This window comes from Dermochelys coriacea, chromosome 2 (genome assembly GCF_009764565.3).
Source record: "Dermochelys coriacea isolate rDerCor1 chromosome 2, rDerCor1.pri.v4, whole genome shotgun sequence".
NCBI classification, from domain to species: domain Eukaryota; kingdom Metazoa; phylum Chordata; order Testudines; family Dermochelyidae; genus Dermochelys; species Dermochelys coriacea.
In genome coordinates this window covers 158,269,616-158,295,909 of record NC_050069.1, presented here as the reverse complement: position 1 = coordinate 158,295,909, position 26,294 = coordinate 158,269,616, and the positions used below count along the sequence as shown (strand labels likewise).

At 40.5% G+C, this 26,294-nt stretch overlaps 1 protein-coding gene across 2 annotated transcripts in view; it reads right to left on the bottom strand.

The window, feature by feature from the left end:
* Positions 1 to 1,750: 1,750 nt before the first annotated feature.
* Positions 1,751 to 26,294, bottom strand: part of SLC9A3 (solute carrier family 9 member A3) — a 74,977-nt gene continuing 50,433 nt past the window's right edge. The window contains exons 9-17 of one of the 2 annotated variants that reach the window (XM_043508575.1): positions 25,976 to 26,046; positions 23,624 to 23,753; positions 14,974 to 15,089; positions 10,354 to 10,483; positions 9,633 to 9,809; positions 8,867 to 8,942; positions 6,668 to 6,775; positions 4,815 to 5,058; positions 1,751 to 1,946 (exon numbers count right to left, since the gene is read on the bottom strand). In XM_043508575.1, the coding sequence (XP_043364510.1) occupies positions 1,943 to 1,946; positions 4,815 to 5,058; positions 6,668 to 6,775; positions 8,867 to 8,942; positions 9,633 to 9,809; positions 10,354 to 10,483; positions 14,974 to 15,089; positions 23,624 to 23,753; positions 25,976 to 26,046 (1,056 nt within the window). In that variant the 3' untranslated portion in view covers positions 1,751 to 1,942. Of the gene's footprint in view, positions 1,947 to 4,810; positions 5,059 to 6,667; positions 6,776 to 8,866; positions 8,943 to 9,632; positions 9,810 to 10,353; positions 10,484 to 14,973; positions 15,090 to 23,623; positions 23,754 to 25,975; positions 26,047 to 26,294 lie in introns of those variants that run through there. The other variant, XM_038390807.2, reaches the window with a different exon arrangement.

Here is a 26,294-nt window from a genome sequence, read left to right as displayed (position 1 = left end):
AATTTTTAAAAGCACCTCTGGGACTATGACTATTTATACCGGCTGAGGATCTGCCTCAGAGTCTCGGGATTGGGGCTATACTGAATATAATGTCACCACCGAGGAAGAAATTTTATATGAAGCTGCTGCCACCTGACATGCAGTGTTAGTTCAAGTCTTGCATGGAAATATAAAGTCCTTAGAGCCTTTCACTTGTACTTCATTTTCATACAGGGACTAATACAACTTTCACTGGGAGTTGGATCAGGCTTGTAAGGAGAGGAGATCTGGTAGAATCTCAATGATCATTTAGCATAAAAATGGAAAATAAAAACTAATTCCAAATATCTACAAATATATACATACAGTATAGCCAAAATGTCGGTATACAGTACTTACAAAATAGCAACATCCTGAGTCATCATGGCACCTATGCAATGTGTCAAAGGACACAGAAGATGACAGTATAGGGGAAAATCACTGTTCCAAAAAAATATCCAGAGAGGGTTATGTATAAATAGGAAGACTTAACAGATATTTTGGAAGACAACTAAGTAGCCAGATAAATCACCTATGTCTTCACTTTTGTGGGACTGAGACTATTTGAACAAGAGCAGCTTAATTAAGAATATAAATGAGATGTTTAGGACCATGTAAATTAGAATTCTATTCTATCTTTGTACATTCTTTAATTCCCAGCACCACTTAAAACAGATAACAAGGGTGAAATCCTGGCCCCATTGAAATCCACAGCAAAATTCCCATTCACTTCAGTGGGGCCAAGATTTCACCCCAAGAATTTACAATAGAGAATCAAAAAATCTACAATTAAATTAGCTTTTCACAATGATACAAAAATTCAACAGTAGGATAAATATTTCTTCTTCAGCTTTCACATTTAATAGAGAGGCACTAATCTATTTCAACCAGAATAGATTTAGCAAGCGAGAGATTTAACCATTGGCCTCATATATAGGAATTTCACACAGCATGAATATTGATCTGCTTTATTAATGTTACAGATGCAATGTATTGCCTTAATGATGTTTTATGGAAATATATGGCCTAATTAAAACTTTTTTTTAATTTGAAAAGCAACATCAGTTTCCCTTTGGAAAAGATTCTCATGATAGCCCTCAGAATTTATCTTTGTAACAGTTCAGATGAAAAAAGGAAGCATAGTTATCAACTTGATTCAAGCACATAAGTCCCTTTAGTGTGAATGAGGAATTACTAGTGTATGTCCAGCAGAAAAGTAGACCCCAGTGTGTTTCTTTCTTTCTTGAAATGGTACTAGAAAAAGTCTCAGTGCTTTGAGTTTCTCACTCTCTTTTTCCAGAGACTTTATCCGTTTTCGCTACCCTTGTCTTCTGTTAGGTAAGTCAAGGCTCAAAGCTGCGTTTCTTCTTGTTCCAGAGAATGTGGAGGGATGTGACAAGATGATGGAAGAGATGCCAACTTTTGAAGTTTGGGATGTTGCAAAGGTTTTGGTCTATGAAAAGAGCGTCGGCTTTGTACACGCCTGGCTGCAGCAGATCTGTAGTGGGCTTGTGTGTTAAGCAGCGTTTTCTTCTCTTGGTTTTCCTTAGGGTTAGATTCCTCTAGCCTCTCTTGCATAGCTACAGAATTGTCTTGTTGTGAATTCACTGGCTCATAACTAGTTTCAGAACAATATCCTGAATTGACAGGTGGTTTGTTATTCGCATCTGAGACTGCTTTCCAACAGACTTCTGTTAGGTTTGGGTCATAAGAAGTCATGTGCTCTGAGATAGTCGAAAGAGTTTTATTTCCTTGGTGTTCCAGTGAAGAACAGCTTTGTGCCCAGGGCCTTTGAAGGCAAGATGGAATGAAGTGGAGGTGTTTCTCTGAAACAGAGGTATTTTGTTTTGCTTGGTCAGGTTTCCAAGGCAGCAGTTTCTCATCTGAGAAAGAGTATCCTGTCACTGCAGCACTATGGCTCGTGTCACCTACATTGGTAAAATTAAACACAGAAGTATGTAAATATTGACTTCTTGTACAAGCTTGATTTTCATTTGAAATATTGATTTCAGATTCATCCCTTTGCTGTTGCTATTTTGCTGAAGGTAATGTCTCTTTAGGAACGTAAATCTGTTCTCAGAGCCAGTGGGTTAAACTCTGCCCCAACTCCCACCCTGTACAACCCTAGTTAAGCTAATGGAATTGCCCAGGGTGGAAGTCAAGAAAGAATTTAGCCCAGTGTTTGTCAAGTGCATCATCAGCCTGTTCCAGATTCTTAGGGGACAGTGCCATCATGTGGCCATTTAAATGAATTTATTTTTATAAGCAATTTTGCCTTGAGTATTGAATTGTAAGGATCAGCAACGGAATTCTAAATAATTTGGGTTCCAAAGCTATTTTTAGACTGGAATGTTTTACCATACAAGATGCATTTAAAGGGATCATTGTAAGGTCTTTACAATAAAGCTGAGGCTGCTTGGACCTTACTCTTTTTTAAACTTGTTTTAACCCATGTGACAAGTTACTTTTATCCAGCAAACTCACTCCCAGTTGCAACCTTCAGGGAAACCACAGTCAAAGTGCAGTGACTGTAAACATAGCCCACAAATTTATCTGCACAAGAAGCCATTACGTACCATTGTATTATTCTAAGTTATAAACTCAGTAACAATCAAGGCAATAGAATGGAATAAAGGACAAAGGTTAACAGAAGTTTAGCAGGTCATAAGAGACAGAAGTCAATATTGTGCAATATATCTAAATATTTCCAGTGAAAAAGATACTTTCAATGTGAACAAGTGATGTGAGTATCAGAGATATGTTTAAAGTCTGGGATAGCGTTTTTTATATGTTTAATCCACACAGTAGTTCCAGTACTATTTCATTTATCTAGCAGTAACTCCAAATGGCTATTTTTTTAAATAAATAAGAAGACTTATAATTGCAAATTGGCTAAACACAATGCAAGACCAAAAGACAGCTGAACTCCACTCCATTGGTGAAGATGGCACATCATACTTCACTATCTGGACCTAGCTAAAGACATCACTGCTGCTCATCAGATATGAGCCATGATAAAAGGGAAATGTAACTTTCCCTTTTTACTCCATTTCAGATTACTATGAAACTCCATTGCAGTCAGGTTTCTGCACTGCTCAGAGCCTAGGAAAGTTTGTGTTCTGTTTTTCCTTTGAACTCAGGTGGCTAACAATCTCTTCAAAAAGCATGAAGCTAGAGTAAATGCACATGCCAGTCAGGCTCTAAATATGTACATACATTTTTCAGGACAATATTAATTGGAGGGTGTTTCCTGCTTATTTATTCGAATATGGTTCTCCCCTTCTCAGCTGGAAGCACCCTCAAGTTATCTAAATAATTCAGTTGCTGGTTCAGAGATGACACTAGGCCTTGTCTTTGTGTTTAATTATTCCACCATAGACCATGCCTGTGTTTATTGTGTTTTGTTGTTAAATCTCTGCATTGCCTAGGTTTTGTGTTATAATGACTGAATTGTGACCTGAGCCATCCCATTTACAGCAATGATTGTGCCAGTTATAGAAATGTCTCAAACTGTGGGCCGATTTTGTGTTGGGGGATTAAAGTGAAACTAAAATATTCATTTCACATGTGGCTGAATTCAGATTTGAACTGATAACCTGTAGAGGTGACAACTTACTGTCTTGAGCAACTACATTAAAATATTACTTAAAGTTTAAAAATAAGGTAAAGCTTTCTATAAATACACAACTTAAAATTCAAACTCAAAACCAAAAGGATGTATTCTTCACACAATGCACAGTCAACCTGTGGAACTCATTGCCAAGGGATGTTGTGAAAGGCAAAACTATAACTGGGTTCAAAAAACAAGTTAGTTAGTTCATGGAGAATTGGTCCATCACTGGCTATTAGCCAAGATGGTCAGGGATGCAACCTCATGCTCTGAGTTTCCCTAGCCTTTGACTGCCAGAAGCTGGGAGTGGACAACAGGGGATGGATCAGACAATAACTGCCTGTTCTGTTCATTCCCTCTGAAACTCTTGGCATTGGCCACTGTCCTAAGAGAGGATATTGGGTGAGGTGGACCATTGATACGACCCAGTATGGCCATTTTTATGGTGAAATGAATGTCAGTGCTCTAATAAAAATTGGGGGTCTAACTTCCCCAAGGTGTTGCCCTTTATGTAGTCATCTCCACCTATACAAAGTAAATGCAATGTTTATAGCAAGCTGTACCTGATTTTTAAACTTTATCTTAAGTAATGTATTGCTGTGGCTATTAGTATTATTTATTAGTTGTGGCTAAATGCTCCATCTTCATTAGGCTAGGCATTGTACAAACACAAAGATGAGGCCCACTTGAAGTTGGGAAACAGTTTATCACTTTAGGAGATACTAGGATAAATCTGAATTCAGTCTCATGTGATGTGACTTCAGTGGGAGTTTCATCCCTGTAGCAATGGGCAGAATTGGTCCCACAATATAAATAGTTTGATTAAGCCAAACAACAGAGTAAAACCAGGAAAAACAAATAGTATATAACCTACAAGTGCGTGAAATGTTTTTGGTTTCAAAATAGCACAAGAAATGTTGAAACCCAGACAAAGGTCTGGTGTAGACCAGACAGCTGTGATGATTTACACCAGCAAGGGGTCTGGCCCTAAATATGTAAAGATAAGCAACTTTCTTTAAAAGTACCAGTTTCAAACTGGAGCTGAATAGCAGATGTTCAGATGCAGAAAAATCAAAGAGAAAGATACTTGAAAAAGACAAAAAAAGACAAGGAAAGCTGTCAGGAAGCCAGAACTGACAGAGAGACTGATTAAAAATAAAAATGAAGGTCAATTTTAAAATATTACATATGCGTTGTTTCTGGGAGGAAAGCTCTGGGTCGCTCCTCTGGGCCATCTGCTAGCAAAAAGGAATCTACAGATTTATTGCTGAGGCGAAACGGGGTGAGTCGTCTGAAGTTGTTTGGAGAATACGGTAACTGTACTCGGGCCCTTTGTGATGGTACTACAGAATCTTCATCAGATAACCATGGTGGGAACTTCATGTAGATACTTTGATCATCATCAGCTGAAAATACTGGATTATCAATTCCTACAAAAGTTTGAGTGATAAATTCAGTTGGAAAATAAAATAACTGGCACCAAATAGAGGATGTTTAACCCAGGAATATCGCCATAATGTAATAAAACAAACAAATATAGTTTTTCAACTTTCTGCTCACATGCCTGGTTACTGCTGGTCATTTTGCTATTTTAAAAGTCTCAGTTGATTAGAAAACAAATCAAACAAACCGACAAAAAACCTGACTATCATTGGCAGTTATGGCTGAAGACTCTGCCGACAGAAAAACCTAAATGCACAGTTTATCCAAACGAACTGATTAGATTTAAATCAATCATACCAAATATGCTCAGTTCTAGTTTGTTTTAGAAATGTATCAGTTTAAAAATGAAACATATTTGAAAGATTGATTCCTAGGGGTAGACTGACGAGCTGTTTTGCATCATCCCAGTAATGCAAAGGAGATTCAAGCCTGGATTAACTAGCCCATTAAGACAGGTTTATGGCTTTTTGGCATCACTACAGCAGCACACAGCAGTCAGAGAACACTGGTGAATTTGGCTCCCCAGTCTCCTAGAACTTATAGTGTAAACCCAGATAGTACGAGTATATAACAGAACGGGGGTCTGATTCTCCTCTGACAACATTGCAAATCAATAATTCCACTGAAGTTAGTGGATTTACAGTAGTGTAAAATGTGTGCAAGAGGAGAAAAAGGCCAAAACAGTCAAAAGTACCTTTTTTGTATGTGTGGAAACAGGTAACGAAGCCCTTTTAAAACAAACATCAAATCTGCACGTGGTGAACAGTAAAATAACATTTTAAAAATCACAGTCTAGGTCCTGTTTGAAACCTCATTCTTTTCTGGAGCATTAATAGCCACTTTATATACACCCTAACACAGTATCCCTTGGGTTGTCGTGTATTAGAACAGTTCTATCAGAATGAGTTTGGTTATATTCAAATGAATCCAATAGAAGTATTATACTACACTGTAGCTTCACATAGCCTGCACGTGCCACGTGTTACAGAAAAACTACTATGTTGTAAGTCCTATTGGACTGAGATTAAAGAGAGGGAAAATGAACACATTTTAAAACCTTAAACATTATCTAAAATAGCTTCTTCTACACATAAACATGTCACGGTTTTAAAATCTGATGTCTTTGAACTTTCCAAGGCTGGAAGCAAGAGCTGTGTGTCCCACTGGAAAGCTGGCAATCTCCAGTGATGGAAAGACCCTGCTTCTAGCTCTGCAGGGTCACTAGAATGATATTAGAATTTAAAAACTTATACTGAACTAACTATTGCCCGTTCTGGGCCCCATGACACAGTAATTTTGGGGAGAGACATTCCTCATCAAGAGGAAACGAAGAAAACATATTTGAGTCAAGTTGACATATATATTCATGACAAAGCAGAAATCAATTCAAAATGGCTGAATATTGGCTGACTTGGAAAATCAGGACAATCTAGAATAATTTTTTCTGTCTCTAGAAGTGATCAGTCATTTCACAGCCAGGTTATGCAGTCATAACCACAACCCTTGTCAATATCATCAGTAGAAAGCTATTAACAAAAAATCCAATAAACTGCTTTGTAATTGAAGAAAATTCTGCATTTATTATTATTTTCTTACCAGAGGTAGCATCTGTGCAATTCTGCTTAGTGACATTAGCTAAAAAGTCAACTCCTTTGTCTGTATGCAGAGATTCATAATTTTCTTCTGGATCAGAAAATTCCACATCTGGAAGAAAATATAAAAATCAGTGTGCGCTAGAGATTCCTAAAAGATTTGACCCAAAGTGTTAATTGGTAGCTTTTTGATGTAGTGTAGGTATTAAAGATTTGTATAGTAAATCTTTAATGTAAATCTGGGTAAATGTATGTTCTGAAAGCAATCATTGTACCTTTAGAACTAAATTTTATACACACCTAATTTCCAGTTTATCAGATCACTAATATTTGATTCCTGGTTCACTCCTGCATCAGTATCTTGTGCTGTAATTATGTTTGCTTTTCAAAACTAAAGGGGATTGGGCTAGATGAGTACTTGGATAGGAGAGCTGCAGGAAAATCTTACAAACTGCAGCAAGTGCTGATTCAGAAAGTGGTACTTTTCCTGCTTACCCGGTGCTGAAAGAAAGCTGGATCATAGTGTCAGGGGTCATTGTGCTGCTAGAGGTGCTCTCTTTCAAATGGGATACAAAATTGAGATCCTGACAACTTGTGGTAATTAAAGATCCCATTGCATTTTCATAAAGGGGTTAATATCAGTGTCCTGGATCATTTCAAACTTGGTTAATTAATTCCTGCCAATCTACACTCCCCCCTGCAGTGGCTATGATGTTTTTTCTTCCCACCTCTCAACCCAAACCACTATGTAGTGCTGCTGTATGTCGTTAAACACCTGCTATGTTTTCCCCCAGAGGCAGCTCCATATCAGTGGCAGGTGAAATGATTCCCCTACATTAAATCCCCTATTAACCCCTCTATGGAAAATCCCTTAATACAGGAGCGATGGAAGGCCTAATTAGTTAATGTTTGTGAAACACTTTAAGACCAAAGGAGCTATAGAAGTATAAATATTATTCAGCCAATATATTGCAGCTGGCAATAAAAATAAATGCTAATAAACTGATAAAGAGCAAATACCTGAACTCAGTTTCTGCAGACAGTAGTTTCTACCTCCCACACCCACGATTCCTTTCTGAAAGCTAGGGGGGAAATTCTGACACCTCTCCCCTACTACTTCACCCCCTCTTTAAAATCAGTAGGGTTGCATGGGTAACTGAGGGAAGAATTTAACTCAATGCCTTATAATAACTTGCCATGGCAGGTGGCATCAGATGCAACTTATTGTGATTGACTCCAGCAAGTGCAACAGCACCTGCAAAGAGACAGCTGAAACTCAGATCCAAGGATCTTTTTCTTTAAATGCAAAATTGAAAGTGCAGGTTTTTTCTTTTCCTTTTTTTTTTTGTTAGGGACACTCCCAAGGCTAGTAAGCCCCAAAGTTAGATTTGCTAGGCCAAATTCTGTGCTGTAGTCACTGGGGTTGCATTTAGGGTCAGCACAATATTTGGAAAAAAGAAAAGGAGTACTTGTGGCACCTTAGAGACTAACAAATTTGAGCATAAGCTTTCATGAGCTACAAGGATGAAGTGAGCTGTAGCTCACGAAAGCTTATGCTCAAATAAATTCGTTAGTCTCTAAGGTGCCACAAGTACTCCTTTTCTTTTTGCGAATATAGACTAACATGGCTGCTACTCTGAAACCTATCACAATATTTGGCTATACTATCTTTCTATTCATGTACATGTTATGCTGGCCTCCTGTTCCAGCCTACTTGCTCTGCTTTCAGAGAAAGGACTGATATTTACAAGATGCCTGGGCAAGTCATGATGGGCGCATGTACGTACCCGTGGGATCACAAAGAAAGCCATTACCATAGTTAGCTGTAGCATGTCATGAGTCAGAAGCTGAGATTTTTTTCTATGTTGTGGCCTTCTTTATGATGGCCTCCAATTATTTTTAGGATTTCAAAATTAAACATTGGTTTTGTTAATGTTAGTTAGTTATAAAGTAGGTTAAATTTCAGCTTGTCACCAAGTTGTCTATGAAAATATATTTATTTTTTAAATGTTGATTACTTGCTTCCAAACACATCTGTTTTAAGCATGGAGAGGGGGAAATGTGACATGGGTAGTAGTACATTTGTTAATGTCAACTTAGTTTTTTTTCCTGCCATGAAATTTCACAAGAACACTCTTTCTCCAACAAAATACAAGCTGATTAAAAAAAAATCTGGTTAACTACTGTTTGACAGCGCATTTACCTTTTTCCTTCAAAGTAAAATCTTGCACTGGATTTTCTGGAGGTATTTTTCCATTTGGTATGGCATTACTAGTTCTCTGAAAAAGTAAAACATTTCAAGTTACCTCAGACAGCGATCACTATGCAGGACACATTGTAGATATAGAGAGCCTGATTTCCCAGCTTTCTGCCAGTGAAATGGAGTTCACCAACATAATACTGGAATAACGCAGCAGTGATCATGCCTAGATATTGTAAGCCTTTATCTTGTCTTTGCATAGAACTCCCATTGATGTTAGTGCAGACACACAACTCTATTAGTGGTACATGGCAGTGTTTCCTACTCCTTTTGCAATTGGTCAGGTTGGATTTGTCCCTCCTTCCTCCATACAAGAGAAGCTGGAGTTTCATTGCCTCAAACCATCAGCTCCCCTGAATTCCAGCAACTTCCATGGAGACCCGAGCCATCCCTTCTGGCACCGTGTTTGATGGACCCAGAATCCCCTTACATCCAAAGGAAGGGTCCCACAGTGCAGAGCGAAATGGCGGGTACGTTCTGCAAGATTGGTGAGGGTATAATGCCACCTCCAGTGCTGCCCCTCAACTCATCCCACATTTTGATCTCTCCCCTGGCTTGGGTCTTGATCGCCAGTGCTCCCTCTGAGGAGCTTCCCCAGGGAAGAGATTGATGCTGAGAGCTGAAATTACCCTATGCTTCCTCTAGAGCACCAGGCCTTTCGTCTGGGTAAATGGCAGGTGAGACCTGGCCCTAAGTGCACTCCTCTTACCCTTTTTTGGCCCCGGTCTCTCTTGTGGCTTTTGTTGAGCTTTTTGGGCTGGTTTATTCCTAGTTTGGTACTCTTGAAAGACTCTAAGCGTTTCCTCATTGTCCTGTGGAAAATCTCCTTGTCTTGTTTTTCGTCTTCATTCTGAATGATCTTGTGCCGACTGTACAGATGTATGTGCTGTAGCGAGGAAATTAAGAGAACGTTTATTTATATAGAAATGCAGACTGGGGCCCAGCACCAAGGAAACTGTCAAAAACAATTGATTACAAAAAACAATTAATTACAAATCACACTAACAGGATCCCAGGTAGTTAATTATTTCCTTCTTACATACAAGTATGGTACTTTGAAAAATATTGATTGAAAGACATTCAGATTAATCACACTGGCTAGAATAGGTCTGGATCAAACCGCTCTGACTTCCTTCAGTTCACATGCTTCATTTCACCCTCTCCCACCCAGTTAGCTTTCAAGCCAGCAACAACCCACCAGCAGAACAGATCTGGGGCCCAATTCTGCAATCTTCTCTCATCTGAGTAGTGCCATTGAAATCAATTATAAGGACTGCTCACATGATTAAGGGTATGCAGGATCAGAGCCCATCTTCAGTCAATGACTGATTTTGCAGATTTGTCCTTTTATTTTGAGTTTCCCAACAATTTTCTGCATTGTGTTTCTTCTGGCTGTCAAATGACAACAATCACTGCAACGGTGCTCTTACCTCTTGTCTGGGTTTGTAGAGGTACTGCTGCAGTGTGTGGTGAGTGACGGTATCCTCTGTATCTCGTATGCTTTTTCTCCTCTGCTCTAAGGCTTGCATATCAAGACAAACCGAGCTGGCTTTTTCTCTCCTAAAGCAGAATATTAAAATACATACAACATTTTTCTAGATCACTAACTGGAGGGAAAAAAGTATGCACTACAATATATTTAAACATGAAGATAAGTGTGGATGGGATAAAAACAAGTAAACATCATCATGGGTCAAGTGTAGTCTAGAGTGAGTGGGCACAATTCTGGTGGTAGCCTCCGGGCAGATTCAGCAACAACATCAGTGGTCATGTAATTTGGTCAGGAAAAGCAGGTAAATGACAAATTAATGCAACTTGCAACAATTTAGCACTGATTGATCATCTGCTTTATCGGATAAACTTATGCCCGTTTGCTTCTTTTCCTGTTACATCCCATCCTTGTGCACCTGCAGGATGGAAGGTCTATTAATCTAGCTAAGTGGTTCCCACACTGGGGTCCCCAGACCTTTGGGTGGTCTGCTATGGGTTATGCGGGGGTCTGTTCCTTGAGACAGGGCCAGAACCTGCCAGAACAGCGTTCTGGTACTTTTGCTGCATGGAGGACACCGTTTTTCCTCACACACTGTGCATGAGAGGTCATGCAGGTGGGGGTGTCCTGGTCATGCCAGTACTTGCCCATTCAGGACTACACGCTCTCTGTGGGTTTAGTAGTACTTTTTCTGCCACAGATGTCAAGACTCACAACACTCACAAGTAATACCCACATTTAGGGGAAACAAATTCAGATAAAGGTACGTGTATAGGGTTTCAGGACTCTATGGTGAAGCTGAGAACTGAGCCCCTGGAATAACAGACCACTGAACTAAACTCTGTGTGTGTATTTTTGGAGGTGCCAAAATTAACCGAACTAATAATTATGACATAAAACTTATGTATAAACAATGAAAGGGGTCTGGGACATTTAGTCAAGTGCCAAAGAGATCCTTGGCAGAAAAAAGTTTGGGAACCACTGATCTAGGTCATCCATCCCCATGATATTAGTCACACTCGTTTTCTGTACCCGGGGAATACCAAATTCAGTAGTACTTGGCCGCTTACATCTGTGGTCAGACCAATTTGCATCTCATGAGTAGCCGATGCCACTGTTTACATCAGTTAAATTTATGCCAATAAATGTTGTGCCATTTGTTTCTCACAAATGTGTGAATTTTTCTTTCCTAAAGGGTGAAAAGATGACTTGAGACTAAACCTCTTGAATTTGCCCAGTAGTGAATACTGTAGACAAGACCCATGTACTCTGCAGAAAGATGGACCAATATTGTCCTGCATATCTCTATAGTTTTTGTGGCATGCCTGTGCACCAGATGGGAAATTTGGTATCAACTCCAGGAATATTCAAACAAGGAGATTTTTATTGAATTAAATATGCAAAAGATAATACAATTGGTATAGTCTCTTCTGTGTTGTTTATGTTAGTATTGCATGCTTTTTTCTTTTTTTTTTATACTCTGCCCCTATGTTTTTCATATGCCACAGATGTTTGTATTGAGAATGCATAACTGCAGGGCAGAAGCTATCAGAGGAGAAGCTGGAGGTTTCGGCAGCAGTTGAGGGGACAGAAGAGGCCAAGTTCTACCATCCTTATTCAGCCCCAGTACTTCTTGAGTAGATCCACTGAAATCAGTCGGTCTACTCAAGTAGTAAGGTCCTACTTGTGACAGATTTTGCAGCATCTTTGGGGACCAAATGTATTAAATTTATGAAATATTTACATCTGATTGTGTTCTGCTCCATGGGGGAAGAGTTAGCACAGCTCCTCCAGGAACTAAAAAACACAATGGGGTGATCACCCTGGGGATTGTAAACAACTCCAGAGAAACACCGTACACCGTCCTCTGAGGTGTTTGCACATACTGGTTCAAACTAGGTTTCCCAGAGACCCAAACAAAGAAACAGCTTTGGATATAAAAAGGCTGAATTTGAACTAACACAGAGCCTTATTTTCATTCAGCAAACGGACACTATCATTTGTCCAAGGGAGGGGTGGGGCAGGGCAACCCTTGGCTTACTAGGGCTTTGGCTTACTAGGGCCCATAAGACTGATGCGTGACCTCTGGTAAGCTGTTAGCATGCATATAGGAATGTTTATTGTTTTTATGTTTTCCCTATAATGCCTTTACCCTAACAATAAATGTATTTTGTTTTGTGAAGGCTGGTTGGTCACTGGCATACACTGTTGTAGCCCCTGGAGAAAGGTTAACAACAGGTGCTGGACCCCAGTCAGACCTGCAGGGGAAAGCATACTGAAGCGCAGAGACCATGAACCTAAACCCCTCATCCGGAGTGAGAGAGATGCAGGTCTTCACCCTTGAAATATGATGGCTGGGAGCCTGAAACCTTATGTGGGAACCTTTGAATAAGAGCATGGTGCGTGTGTGTCAAAGGTACAGTTGAACTCTGAAACTGTGACACTGTTCAGTGCGAGTAACTGTGGAAGTATCTGGCCCAAGGTATGGGAAGCAGTTTGGTATTAAGGGATAAGCACATTAACAGCTAGAGACGATTTGCATTTTTTCAATGAAAAGGGATTTCAATATCTGATTTTTTGTGTGGAAACTTCATTTTCATCATTTTTTTCCCAAAATGAAAATTTTCAACAATTATGAAATTTTGCAAAAATGTCTGATTTTAAATTTTAGGGAAAATACCACTCTCATTTAAAAAGAATCCTCCCCCTCCCCCATACTTTCTTCCACTAACATTTTTCAGAAAATGTGCGTACCTTTTTTCAACCTGCACTATAAGCAGCATGTTTCTGCGGGAATAGTGCTGTCCACACTGGTGCTTTTGTTGGTGAAACTTTTGTTTTTTTCACACACCTGACTGACAAAAGTTTTGCCGACAAAAAGTGCTAGTGTAGACAAAGCCTTAGTTTCACCAATAGCCGGCTGTTAAAAATATAGGGCCAGCTTTATTGATACATTGCAACTAATGCACCACTCTGCAATTCAAAGCAGCCATAAATCTGGTTCAACTGGCAGGTTGGACCCAGTTTACAGCTGCTTTACATAATGGAAGTGACACAAACTGCTGAAGCATACCAGGGAATATGTCTCATAATTTACAGAAAAAAAAAAAAAAAGAAGAAATTTTACAACATTTAAAAAATGAATTCTGAACAACAATTCCATGGTAAAGGGTGGATTCTGTGGCTCTGGCATCATGTAACACACAAAGCTCTGGCTACAGGGAGGGATGCAAAACTGTATGAATGATAATCCCCTGTTCTTACACACTGGAACTTTCTGAAAAATTCACCCGTAGGGATAAAATTTTCATGCTTGGTCTCTGACCAAAGGAGATTTTAGTTTGGAAGGTTTGTGTAAAATCATTTAGCTGCTTGATTTCCGCAAAGGTGAAAAAATGACTATATATGTACTCTCCAATAGGAGGAGGAATATAGGCGTCGACTCCATGGGTGCTCCATGGCTGGCTCCGGAGAAAAAATGATGAGCGCCAACCGGCAGCTCCCCTATCAGCTCCCCCCACCCCTCTACTGCCTCCCACCCACTGGTGGGCCCTGCAGATCAGTGCGTTCCCCCCTCCCCACACCTCCCGCCTGCTGCGATCAGTTGTTTTGCGGTGTGCAGGAGGCGCTGGGGGGAAGAGAGGGCAGTAAGGATGCAGCATGCTTGGGGAGGGAGCAGAACTGGGTGGGAAGAGGCGGGGTGAGGGTGGAGTGGGGGTGGGAAGCAGCGAGGTGGGGGTGGGGCCTTGGGGCAGGGCTGGGGGTCAAGCACCCCCCCCGGCACTTTGGAAAGTTGGCACCTGTGAGGAGGATGCTAATATACCTCCTTTGTTATCAGCCATTGAAGCCACTCCGTGGAGAGAGGCATATACTAGTTCAAACTGGATTCTTCATGAACCAAGAAGAGGGTGACCAGATGCCCCGATTTGGGACTTTGTCTTATATAGGTGCCTATTACCCCCCACCCGCTGTCCTGATTTTTCACAGTTGCTGTCTGGTCACTCTAACCAAGAAAGACAAAGAAAGGATTTTTGGATAAATAGCCTGGTTGTAAACTGGCTCAGGGCCTTCTTCCTAATCCAGCAAATGGACAGAAGCCCTGGTCCATGGAGAGCCCCAGCCTTTTAGGAAGGAGTTGGAAGAACTAGGCCTACTGAAGCCCCAAAAGACTGGGGGCCTGTTCTGAGCTGAAGCTGTGGTGAGTTGTAACCACAAGGAATCCCCTTGGATGGGGGTTTGAAGGACTGCTCCTGCCAGAGTCCATGTTAGGGCGGGGGTGAACCCTTATTCGCATGTGTGTAGGTTCTTTATTTGTTTTTAATATGTTTTCTCTGTAATGCTTTTTACCTAAAGAATAAAATAGGCTTGCACAGAAAGAACAGTGTGGGGTACCTGTCACTGTTGAAAAATCACTCTGTTATCAGTCTCTGAAGAGAAAGCAACCAAGTCAGCAGGGGAGTATGTGACACCCATTTTGTACTGGGGTAAACACCAATTTTTGTATTTAATCATATATAATTCAAAAATTAAACAAAAACAGTCCCTAAAAAAAGTTACTTACAGTAAACAGGAGACAGAAGATTCTACAGTACTTGGTCGAGGAGTGCTGAAGTCCACATTGACCATGTTGTCAGTACTTGGTGAACGAATAAAAGCCAGGGAACCTCTACGCTCTCCCTGTTCACAGAAAGAAATAAGGTGCATTACAGCTTAACGGTAGGGCTTTCAGTCAAAGGGTATATGATGTTAACACAGGTATACCCAGGACTAAATTGTATAATATAAAAAAAGATGGCATCATTTTTGAAGATTCTGTAGGCAAATGGCACATAAATACAACTTTCTCCTGGTTCTTTTGTAACAGAAATAAGGCCTTTTTTTCCCCCATGTGGTTTATTTCCCTGGGGCAAAAGTCAACCTTGTACAGAGGGCCAGCCCAAAGCCACTCCACTTAAATCACACTTAATAGCCCTAATTTGAAGACTTAAAGGGATGTTATACATTCTCTCCTTATCTTCTGCAAATTTTACCCTGCACCTCTAAAAGTCCTCAGTGAGAGTCACAAAAAGATGAATTCCTCTTTCCACTATATAAAGGGTTACTTTCAATAATGGACAACATTTTTCATCTGACACCTTGCCAGTCACCTGCAAACATCTACCTATCTAGATTCTTATATTGGCACCCATATCTGTGCTAACTGAACACCTTCCAAGATATGATAGCAGTAGTTCTTTCATCCTTCCCTGAAAGAGCCAAATGTTTGGTTAGTCATTAAAATGTATGCATGCATGCACAAGGAACTAAAGCTAAATTGAAAAGCTTTGCTTTCACTTTTGCATGGTAATACAAAAGTGAATTCCTGTGAAACTTTGGTCACCCATGTTCTCCAGTGTCCCCTGCTACTTGCTACAATCCACCAGAACAATGAAAATGTCTAGTGAGTGAAGTCATGCTCCCAGAAGGAGAAAAATTTCTCTGGTAGTGAGGGGCAATCCCACATATGGCTTTAAATTGCAGCACAGAGATCTTGGACTTGACTCTACGTTTTAAATAGCGGTGAACAGAACACCTCTGGAAAAATATTTCCCCCACTAACAGAAGTACCTTATTCTTAAGATCAAAGCTAATGTATTGTGATTTTGTCAGCTATAGCTCTATCATGACCATTTTACATGTCCATGCACAGAAAAGGAATCAAGAAAGCTGAAACACAGTTGTAACACGGCGTGCTGAGCCAGAAGCTCCCTTAACACTCTGTCACTCATCTCCTTGCCAGTTTATATTAATTGAGCTCTGATTGAAAAACAAGCAGTTGGCAGAGGAGGCCAATTAACTGAGTGGCAACACAGCTGAGAGGCTAATAGGGTGGAAGTATTCCCAGCAGCTAGGCAGACAGGAGGGAAACCCTGGAGATAGTAGGTTGCCTGAAGGAAGGAACAACTAGGCAGGACTGGGTGCTGTTCATACTACTAGTGTACCCTTCCCCTGAAAGCAAGTGGGGAACTGCCTATTGATTGTAAATGCAATATATAATAGAGCACAGTGGTGGTTAAGACCACCTGGAGTGGCTACGGTCAGTTACTGAGGCTGGAAAGGACACTCAGAAGACCTGTGACAATGGTGGAGAAAACCTATGTTCTGTGCCGTACAATCACCTATGCATAATTTATAGTAATCTGTGTTCTAAGCAATTTGGAACCGTTCCATGACATTAGAAAAATCACTGTGATATCTGAAAATAGAAACACCTACACAAATATTACAGAGAAATGGAAATCAGATATTTAAGGTACCTGACTATGAGGTTCATAATTATATTACTGCTAGAACTATTACTGATTGAAGCATGAAATGTTTTTTAAATGATACCCATGACACTTAAATGCATGAAATGGGGCAACAGATATCTCTGGTCACAGGTAGACATTCATCTGTGGACATTCATCTGCAGTTATACTTCTGAAGGCCTTTCTGTGTGTAAAAAGAAAAGGAGGACTTGTGGCACCTTAGAGACTAACAAATATATTTGAGCATAAGCTTTCGTGAGCTACAGCTCACTTCATCGGATGCATTCAGTGGAAAATACAGTGGGAAGATTTATAAACACAGAGAACATGAAACAATGGGTTTTACCATACACACTGTAACATGAGTGATCAGGTAAGGTGAGCTATTACCAGCAGGAGAGTCGGGGGGGGGGGGGAAACCTTTTGTAGTGATAATCAAGGTGGACCATTTCCAGCAGTTGACAAGAATTGGAATTAATTTGCAAACTGGATACAATTAACTTAGGCTTGAATAAAGACTGGGAGTGGATGGGTCATTACACAAAGTAAAACTATTTCCCCATGTTTATTCCTCCCCTTCTCCCCCGCCCCCCCCCTCTCTCCAGCACTGTTCCTCAGACATTCTTGTCAACTGCTGGAAATGGCCCACCTTGATTATCTCTACAAAAGGTTCCCCCCCCCCACTCTGCTGCTGGTAATAGCTCACCTTACCTGATCACTCATGTTACAGTGTGTATGGTAACACCCATTGTTTCATGTTCTCTGTGTTTATAAATCTCCCCACTGTATTTTCCACTGAATGCATCCGATGAAGTGAGCTGTAGCTCATGAAAGCTTATGCTCAAATAAATTTGTTAGTCTCTAAGGTGCCACAAGTCCTCCTTTTCTTTTTGCCAATACAGACTAACATGGCTGCTCTCTGAAACCTTTCTGTGTGTGATAACTAGAACAAGACACTTTGACCTAAGCTCTTAGTCTAGATGAGGTTCTAGCTATTAGTTGAAGACTGCCTATGTGCCATAGGAGTGTGGATCAACAAAGCCTTCTTGCTCAATATCCAGACTAACGGGGTAAGCTGGGGAGAACAACAAGGAGATTTTCTGGCCTGCTGGTATCCAGAGATTGGTAGGAATTTGAGAGGCCAGCTGTTCAGACTGTGGTGTTTGGAGTCCTTCCTGGTGTTCCGCAGAATTAAACAATTAGAGAACCAACAAATAGATGATAGAGCAGGAAGAACTGGTCCCAAAAAAGACTGTTATCTTGTGACATGGCTCACAAAATGAAAAAGCTTGGGAACCATTCCAAAAGATTTTGGATTTTGCCCACGAGTAACACTGAATTTGCTGGTGCAGCAAAAATGTTTTGTGTTTTGGTGTTAGTTTTTTGGAAGGCCAATGAACCAAAAAACCAACTAACCAACCAAACAAAAAAAAACAGCTCTTTATCAAGCTTGTAGTTCATCTGGCTACAAAAATAAGCTCCACCTTGAGGCTAGCCCCCAGATGCTCTCAGTCTGCAACTACCATCTGCACTGCTTACTCTAATGCTAATTTCTGAACAAGTCATCTTAGGAAAGCACACTATTGCTTCAGCCACAGCTTGTTTAATTATTCACAGGGAGCCAGATTCTGCCACCTTTACACATGCTGACTAGCACATGCTCACTTGCATAATTTCCATGAAACCAAGGTACAACTCAACGCATGCGGAGGCAGAAGCCAAACTCCTAAATGACACCTACCAGAACAGAACAGTGACGTATACAGGATCCAGTGGTACTGACGAATTTAGAGGTAATACAATGAACCACAATCACATAAATAGACAGCTACAGCGGCACAAGAGCTAGCAAACAGAGCTGTAAGCAGGGGAGTTTGAGTGGGAGTTTCTAAAGGGAGGTTGCATTGTGGTGCTTGTTTGGGGTTTGCTTTTGCTGGGGGGGGTTCTTTTTGGTGTGACTTGTGTTTCCCAGATTAACAGGATTTAGGGGGGAAGGCGATGAGAGATACGGAGGCAGCTGTGGGAGCGACTCCTGTAGTGGAAGACACATTGAGGATGACTGGATGTGGAAGCTGTGGTATGTACATGATCCTGGAGGGGGGACCTGGTAAGAGTTTTTTCTGCATGAAATGCCGTCTGATAGAGCTGATGGAGGAAAAGATCCGAGGTTTGGAGATGCAGGTGGAAAGTCTCGTTGAGTTTAGGAAGGGGTTTGAGCAGATGATGGAGCAAAGACATGAGGTATCTGAAGGGAAAAGCTCAGACTCACAGATGGAAGCAGGGCTGGGGAATTTTGAGGGGAGACTGGGTGAGGAAAGTGGTCAGTGGAAGCATGTGACTAAAAGAACCAGGCAGAGGAAAAAGACGGGCTAGTGAAGGAGAAATAGAGCTTAGGAACAGGTTTGCAGAGTTGGAAAATGAAGAAGGGGCTCAGCAGGTACTTGTTGAAGGTGGAAGGGTAAGGAAGAAGAGAAGAGAGGCTAGTCCTATAGGAAAAGCGGAAGAATCAAGGGAGACCACACCAAATATGAGCCCCAGGAGGATACAGGATGGGTTGAAGAGGATAAGGGAAAATAGGAATGGAAAGAACTTGCAGCCAGAGGGAACAGGGGAGAGACTGGAGAATAGCACTGTCACCAGGAAAAGGCAGGTCTATGTGATAGGGGACTCTTTATTGAGAAGAATAGACAGGCCTGTAACTAGAGCTGATCCAGAGAATAGAAGGGTGTGCTGTCTTCCGGGTGCTAAGATACGGGATGTAGACCTGAGGTTGAAAAGGATCCTAAAGGGAGCGGGAAAGAATCCCCTAATTATCCTTCATGTGGGAACAAATGATACGGCTAGATTCTCGCTGGAAAGTATTAAGGGAGACTATGCTAGGCTGGGGAAGACGCTTAAGGAAATTGAGGCTCAGGTGATCTTTAGTGGGATCCTTCCTGTTCCTAGAGAAGGGCAACGAAGGTGTGACAAGATTATGACTGTCAACAGATGGCTTAGGCAGTGGTGCTATAAGGAGGGCTTTGGGATGTATGGCCACTGGGAGGCATTCACGGACAGAGGACAGTTCTCTCGGGATGGACTTCATCTGAGTAGGGAAGGAAATAGACTTCTAGGATCAAGGCTGGCACAACTGATAAAGAGAGCTTTAAACTAGGAAATTGGGGGAGATGGTTGGGAGATGTCCAGGTAATCTCCATGCCAGATTTTAGCATTGAGAGGGAAGAAGACGAAGTAAGAAAGGATACAGCCATGGGTAGGAGAATGTATATAAGGAGCGAGGGCGGTGTGGGTACTAGTCTAATAGGTTATACTGGCTGTAGAATGACTGTGCCTAATAGGGTACAAAATGTGAGTGAGGCCAAACAGCAAAAATTAAGATGTTTGTACACCAATGCGAGGAGCCTAGGTAACAAAATGGAGGAACTAGAGCTACTAGTGCAGGAAGTGAAACCAGATATTATAGGGATAACAGAAACATGGTGGAATAGTAGTCATGACTGGACTACAGGTATTGAAGGGTATGTGCTGTTTAGGAAAGACAGAAACAAAGGTAAAGGTGGTGGAGTAGCATTGTATATCAATGATGAGATAGAATGTAAAGAAATAAGAAGCGATGCAATGGATAAGACAGAGTCCGTCTGGGCAAAAATTACACTGGGGAAGATAACTAGTAAAGCCTCTCCTAGGATAGTGCTTTGGGTGTGCTATAGACCTCCGGGATCTAATTTGGATATGGATAGAGCCCTTTTTAATGTTTTTAATAAAGTAAATACTAATGGAAACTGTGTGATCATGGGAGACTAACTTCCCAGATATAGACTGGAGGACCAGTGCTAGTAATAATAATAGGGCTCAGATTTTCCTAGATGCGATAGCTGATGGATTCCTTCATTAAGTAGTTGCTGAACCGACCAGAGGGGATGCCATTTTAGATTTAATTTTGGTGAGTAGCGAGGACCTCATAGAAGAAATGGTTGTAGGGGACAATCTTGGCTCAAGTGATCATGAGTCATGATCAATTATCAAGTGATAATTCAGTTCAAACTAAATGGAAGGATTAACAAAAATAAATCTGTGACTAGAGCTTTTGATTTCAAAAGGGCTGACTTTCAAAAATTAAGGAAATTAGTTAGGGAAGTGGATTGGACTGAAAAATTTATGGATCTAAAGGTAGAGGAGGCCTGGGATTACTTTAAATCAAAGCTGCAGAAGCTATCGAAAGCCTGTATCCCAAGAAAGGGGAAAAAATTCATAGGAAGGAGTTGTAGACCAAGCTGGATGAGCAAGCATCTTAGAGAGGTGATTAAGAAGAAGCAGAAAGCATACAGGGAGTGGAAGATGGGAGGGATCAACAAGGAAAGCTGCCTAATTGAGGTCAGAACATATAGGGATAAAGTGAGACAGGCTAAAAGTCGAGTCGAGTTGGACCTTGCAAAGGGAATTAAAACCAATAGTAAAAGGTTCTATAGCTATATAAATAAGAAGAAAACGAAGAAAGAAGAAGTGGGGCCGCTTAACACTGAGGATGGAGTGGAGGTTAAAGATAATCTAGGCATGGCCCAATATTTAAACAAATACTTTGCCTCAGTCTTTGATAAGGCTAAAGAGGATCTTGGAGATAATAGTAGCATGACAAATGGGAATGAGGATATGGAGGTAGATATTACCATATCTGAGGTAGAAGCGAAACTGAAACAGCTTAATGGGACTAAATCGGGAGGCCCAGATAATCTTCACCCAAGAATATTAAAGGAATTGGCACCTGAAATTGCAAGCCCATTAGCAAGAATTTTTAATGAATCTGTAAACTCAGGAGTAGTACTGAACGATTGGAGAATTGCTAATATAGTTCCTATTTTTAAGAAAGGAACAAAAAGTGATCCGGGTAACTACAGGCCAGTTAGTTTGACATCTGTAGTATGCAAGGTCCTGGAAAAAATTTTGAAGGAGAAATTAGTTAAGGACATTGAAGTCAATGGTAAATGGGACAAAATACAACATGGTTTTACAAAAGGTAGATCGTGCTAAACCAACCTAATCTCCTTTTTTGAAAAAGTAACAGATTTTTTAGATAAATGAAATGCAGTGGATCTAATTTACCTAGATTTCAGTAAGGCATTTGATACCATGCCACATGGGGAATTATTACTTAAGATGGGGATCAATATGAACATCAAAAGGTGGATAAGGAATTGGTTAAAGGGGAGACTGCAATGGGTCCTACTGAAAGGCGAACTGTCAGGTTGGAGGGAGGTTACCAGTGGAGTTCCTCAGGGATCGGTTTTGGGACCAATCTTTTTATTACTGACCTTGGCAAAAAGTGGGAGTGTGCTAATAAAGTTTGCAGATGATACAAAGCTGGGAGCTATTGCCAATTCAGAGAAGGATCGGGATATTATACAGGAGGATCTAGATGACCTTGTAAACTGGAGTAATAGTAATAGGATGAAATTTAATAGAGAGAAGTATAAGGTTATGCATTTAGGGATTAATAACAAGAATTTTAGTTATAAGTTGGGGACGCATCAATTAGAAGTAACGGAAGAGGAGAAGGACCTTGGAATATTGACAGGTTTCAGAGTAGCAGCCGTGTTAGTCTGTATTCGCAAAAAGAAAAGGAGTACTTGTGGTACCTTAGAGACTAACAAATTTATTAGAGCATAAGTAGCTCACGAAAGCTTATGCTCTAATAAATTTGTTAGTCTCTAAGGTGCCACAAGTACTCCTTTTCTTCTTGGAATATTGGTTGATCATAGGATGACTATGAGCTGCCAATGTGATATGGCTGTGAAAAAAGCTAATGCGGTTTTGGGATGCATCAGGAGAGGCATTTCCAGTAGGGATAAGGAGGTTTTAGTACCATTATACAAGGCACTGGTGAGACCTCACCTAGAATACTGTGTGCAGTTCTGGTCTCCCGTGTTTAAAAAGGATGAATTCAAACTGGAGCAGGTACAGAGAAGGGCTACTAGGATGATCTGAGGAATGGAAAACTTGTCTTATGAAAGGAGACTCAAGGAGCTTGGCTTGTTTAGCCTAACTAAAAGAAGGTTGAGGGGAGATATGATTGCTCTCTATAAATATATCAGAGGGCTAAATACAGGAGAGGGAGAGGAATTATTTCAGCTCAGCACCAATGTGGACAGAAGAACAAATGGGTATAAACTGGCCACCAGGAAGTTTAGACTTGAAATTAGACGAAGGTTTCTAACCATCAGAGGAGTGAAGTTTTGGAATAGCCTTCCAAGGGAAGCAGTGGGGGCAAAAGATCTATCTGGTTTTAAGATTCTACTCGATAAGTTTATGGAGGAGATGGTATGATGGGATAATGGGATTTTGGTAAGTAATTGATCTTTAAATATTCAGGGTAAATAGGACTAATCCCCTGAGATGGGATATTAGATGGATGGGATCTGAGTTACCCAGGAAAGAATTTTCTGTAGTATCTGGCTAGTGAATCTTGCCCATATGCTCAGGGTTTAGCTGATCGCCATATTTGGGGTCGGGAAGGAATTTTCCTCCAGGGCAGATTGGAGAGGCCCTGGAGGTTTTTCGCCTTCCTCTGTAGCGTGGGGCATGGGTGATTTGAGGGAGGCTTCTCTGCTCCTTGAAGTCTTTAAACCATGATTTGAGGACTTCAATAGCTCAGACATAGGTGAGGTTTTTCGTAGGAATGGGTGGGTGAGATTCTGTGGCCTGCACTGTGCAGGAGGTCGGACTAGATGATCAGAATGGTCCCTTCTGACCTTAGCATCTACGAATCTAAATAGGTAATAATGGGACACAATGCACTTCAAATACCATTTCACCATAAAAGTAGATTTGCTTTTGATTCAGCGCTCCTAATACATGGAAGTTGAGAAATGCTGCAATATTTCAAACAAAGAAATACAGTGTGTAAGATAAGATGTTTAAATGTACCTCAGCCACATAGCTAATAGCATCCTTCAGGTTGAGCTCATGGAAAATATTAAGAATCTGGTCTCTTGATTTTTGAGCAGATCTTCTCATCAGGACTTTACTGAGGATTTTCCGATCAAAATTGGACCACCTAGTAATTTAAACAAACAATTTAAATGATAGTTAGCATTTTTAGTTTTGCTTGAACAGCTGTTCCTTTGAGTTAAGCATTGTTATACACCTTATCGGATAATAAACACAGGGAAATATGTTTTGTTGCTTTATTTAAAGCACATTTGGAAAAGCCTTATATGGAGTTACACAATTCACAACAATCTTTTGAGAGTTGCAACCACCAGGCACAGCTACTGCAGAACAACAGCAGTAAGAGGTTTGTGATTAGAATATGCAAAATGGTTCTAGTTTCAAAATAAATAGGACATGCCATACATCAGGGAATAATGCCATTTTAATTTTTCTACTTCTGACTCTTAGAGTGTATCTTTAAGAGCCTTTAGGAAACCTCACAGTAAAAGTTAAAAATCTCTTTCTTTCTATGTAAAAGAGTTTACCTTCAGTAATGGGTGATTTTTTACCCAATGTCTTGTATGTTGGCCCCACTGAGAAGACACTGCATGCCCCCTGGTGAATTATTCTCAGATATCGAGGTGGTGCCTGTTCTCAGTAACTTTGAGATTGCACTTATTCAGGAGATCTTGGTCACCAAAGCTAACAGTTAACCAAGTATCTAGGTTAGGTCAGGCCTTTCCTCCTTTTTCAGGGAGACCCCCCCCTCCTAAATCGAAGTGATCAGGCTCTGTCTGGCCTGCAACTTTAGAAAGCTTCAGCTTCATCACCATTACAGCCAACACGCCACAACTGAGGAAGTGTTCTCTTATCTTCTCATAGTCAGAAATTCGTTCCCAATACCCAAACCCAGGACAGGATTCCTGGTTACCCAAGGGAAAATGGCTTCTCTATATGAGACCCCTCCTAAAAACATCATTGTATGAACAAACAGAAATCTCTTTACTCTGCTATGTTAAGGAGTGTTAAATATTATCTTAGTTGTACAAATGTCATCTATTATGATAGAACAAACCATAACAGATGACATTTGTACAGATTCCAGAGTTTCCAGATTCCCTCAGAAGCTGGTTTGGACAACGCTCTGCTCAAACTTCTGGTCTCTCCATGCTCTCTATTTCAGTCCTACTGCAGCAGTGCTAAACTGAACAGAGGGGAAAGAAAGAGATTGCTTTAAGCCCATGGCTGAAAGGATTTTCCATCCTCAAGTTGCACTATAAGAAACTACATTTCCAGGTTTTAATAGTCTTTCCTTTTATTTTCCTTCCCTGCTCTAGTTGTCAAAGTCTGCCCATTACCATGGTTTCACAGCATCTTCATTATAACCCATTATATACAATTGAAATGAAATGGTGAAAATATTTGAAAGCTGAAGAACCTATTGTCCAAGACAACAGCAAGGAGGTAACATTTGTGCATTTCAATTTGGAACAGATTAACATCCTCTCTCCCCCCCCCCCAAATATGGTTCCTAAAGTTGGTATCAGAGGGGCTAAACTTGTGTGTTCAGTTCAAATCCTGTGCAAATGGCCCATCTCTCAAATAATTCTACACAGGCATAGCTGCCTAGATATGGATGATGACATTTGTGAAGGCCTAATCCCAGGCCTTAGTTGTGACACTGAAAAGGTTCCATTGGTGGGAGATGGACAGTCCCCAAAATCCACTGGGGATTATCAACCAGTTAAAGTGTTATAAACTGAAAAGACGGTGGCAACATCCCAGACCTTTCACTTGGACAGCCTCAAAAACTTAAGTCATAGTTTAAAAAAAAGGGATTTCCTATCCAGAATAGACAACATTGGTTCTCCAGGAAATGATTATTGAAGCAGAGGAGGGCAATGGTGTTTAATCTGTGAATTGCCCTTAGAGTCTCTCACAGTGAGGAAATCAATGAAAATAGCTAGTGTTTCATTTTCCAAGATGAATGGAATGCAAAAATGTAAACAAACTGGATCAACGTTAAGTATATTAGAATTTTATATTAGAATTTAAAAAAATCTTCCAGTTGAATAATCTAAATGGTTATTAACTGCACAGGTAATGCACATGTTTGCAACAATGTGGTTTTTATCTAGTGTGATTAACTCCAGAAATTCAGGAAGTGGGGGGGGGGGGGTGGCAGAGGGGAAAGACCACTGTTTCCCAAGCTGTCTCCATTCAGTTATTCCCTAAATACTCATTTTGCTCATCAGACAAATGTAAGCAAAGCTATCACTATGTTAATACATTCCCATTTCCTTAACTGTCCAGGTCAGTAAAATAAGGGAAGCTAACACCACTTACTTGTCTCGCAGATAATTATGTCCTATTTGTCCAGATATGTCTTCAACAGCAGAAAGAATATGATCAAAAGCCTATTAAAAGGAACATAAAATTAATATGGTGTTGAATTTAAGGGCATTGCTATAAAATAGCTTAATTCATATGGGTCAGATTTGGTGTCTGTCCAGAACAATATTATGAATAGAGTGGAATTACTTCCTGTTTACATGAGTGTGCTGAGATTAGCATCTCAATTTCCTACAGATTCAGTTCTACAATAGTGCTATCCACTGATTACTCCTGATTTACCCAAATCTAAGTAAGAGGAGAATCAGATCCT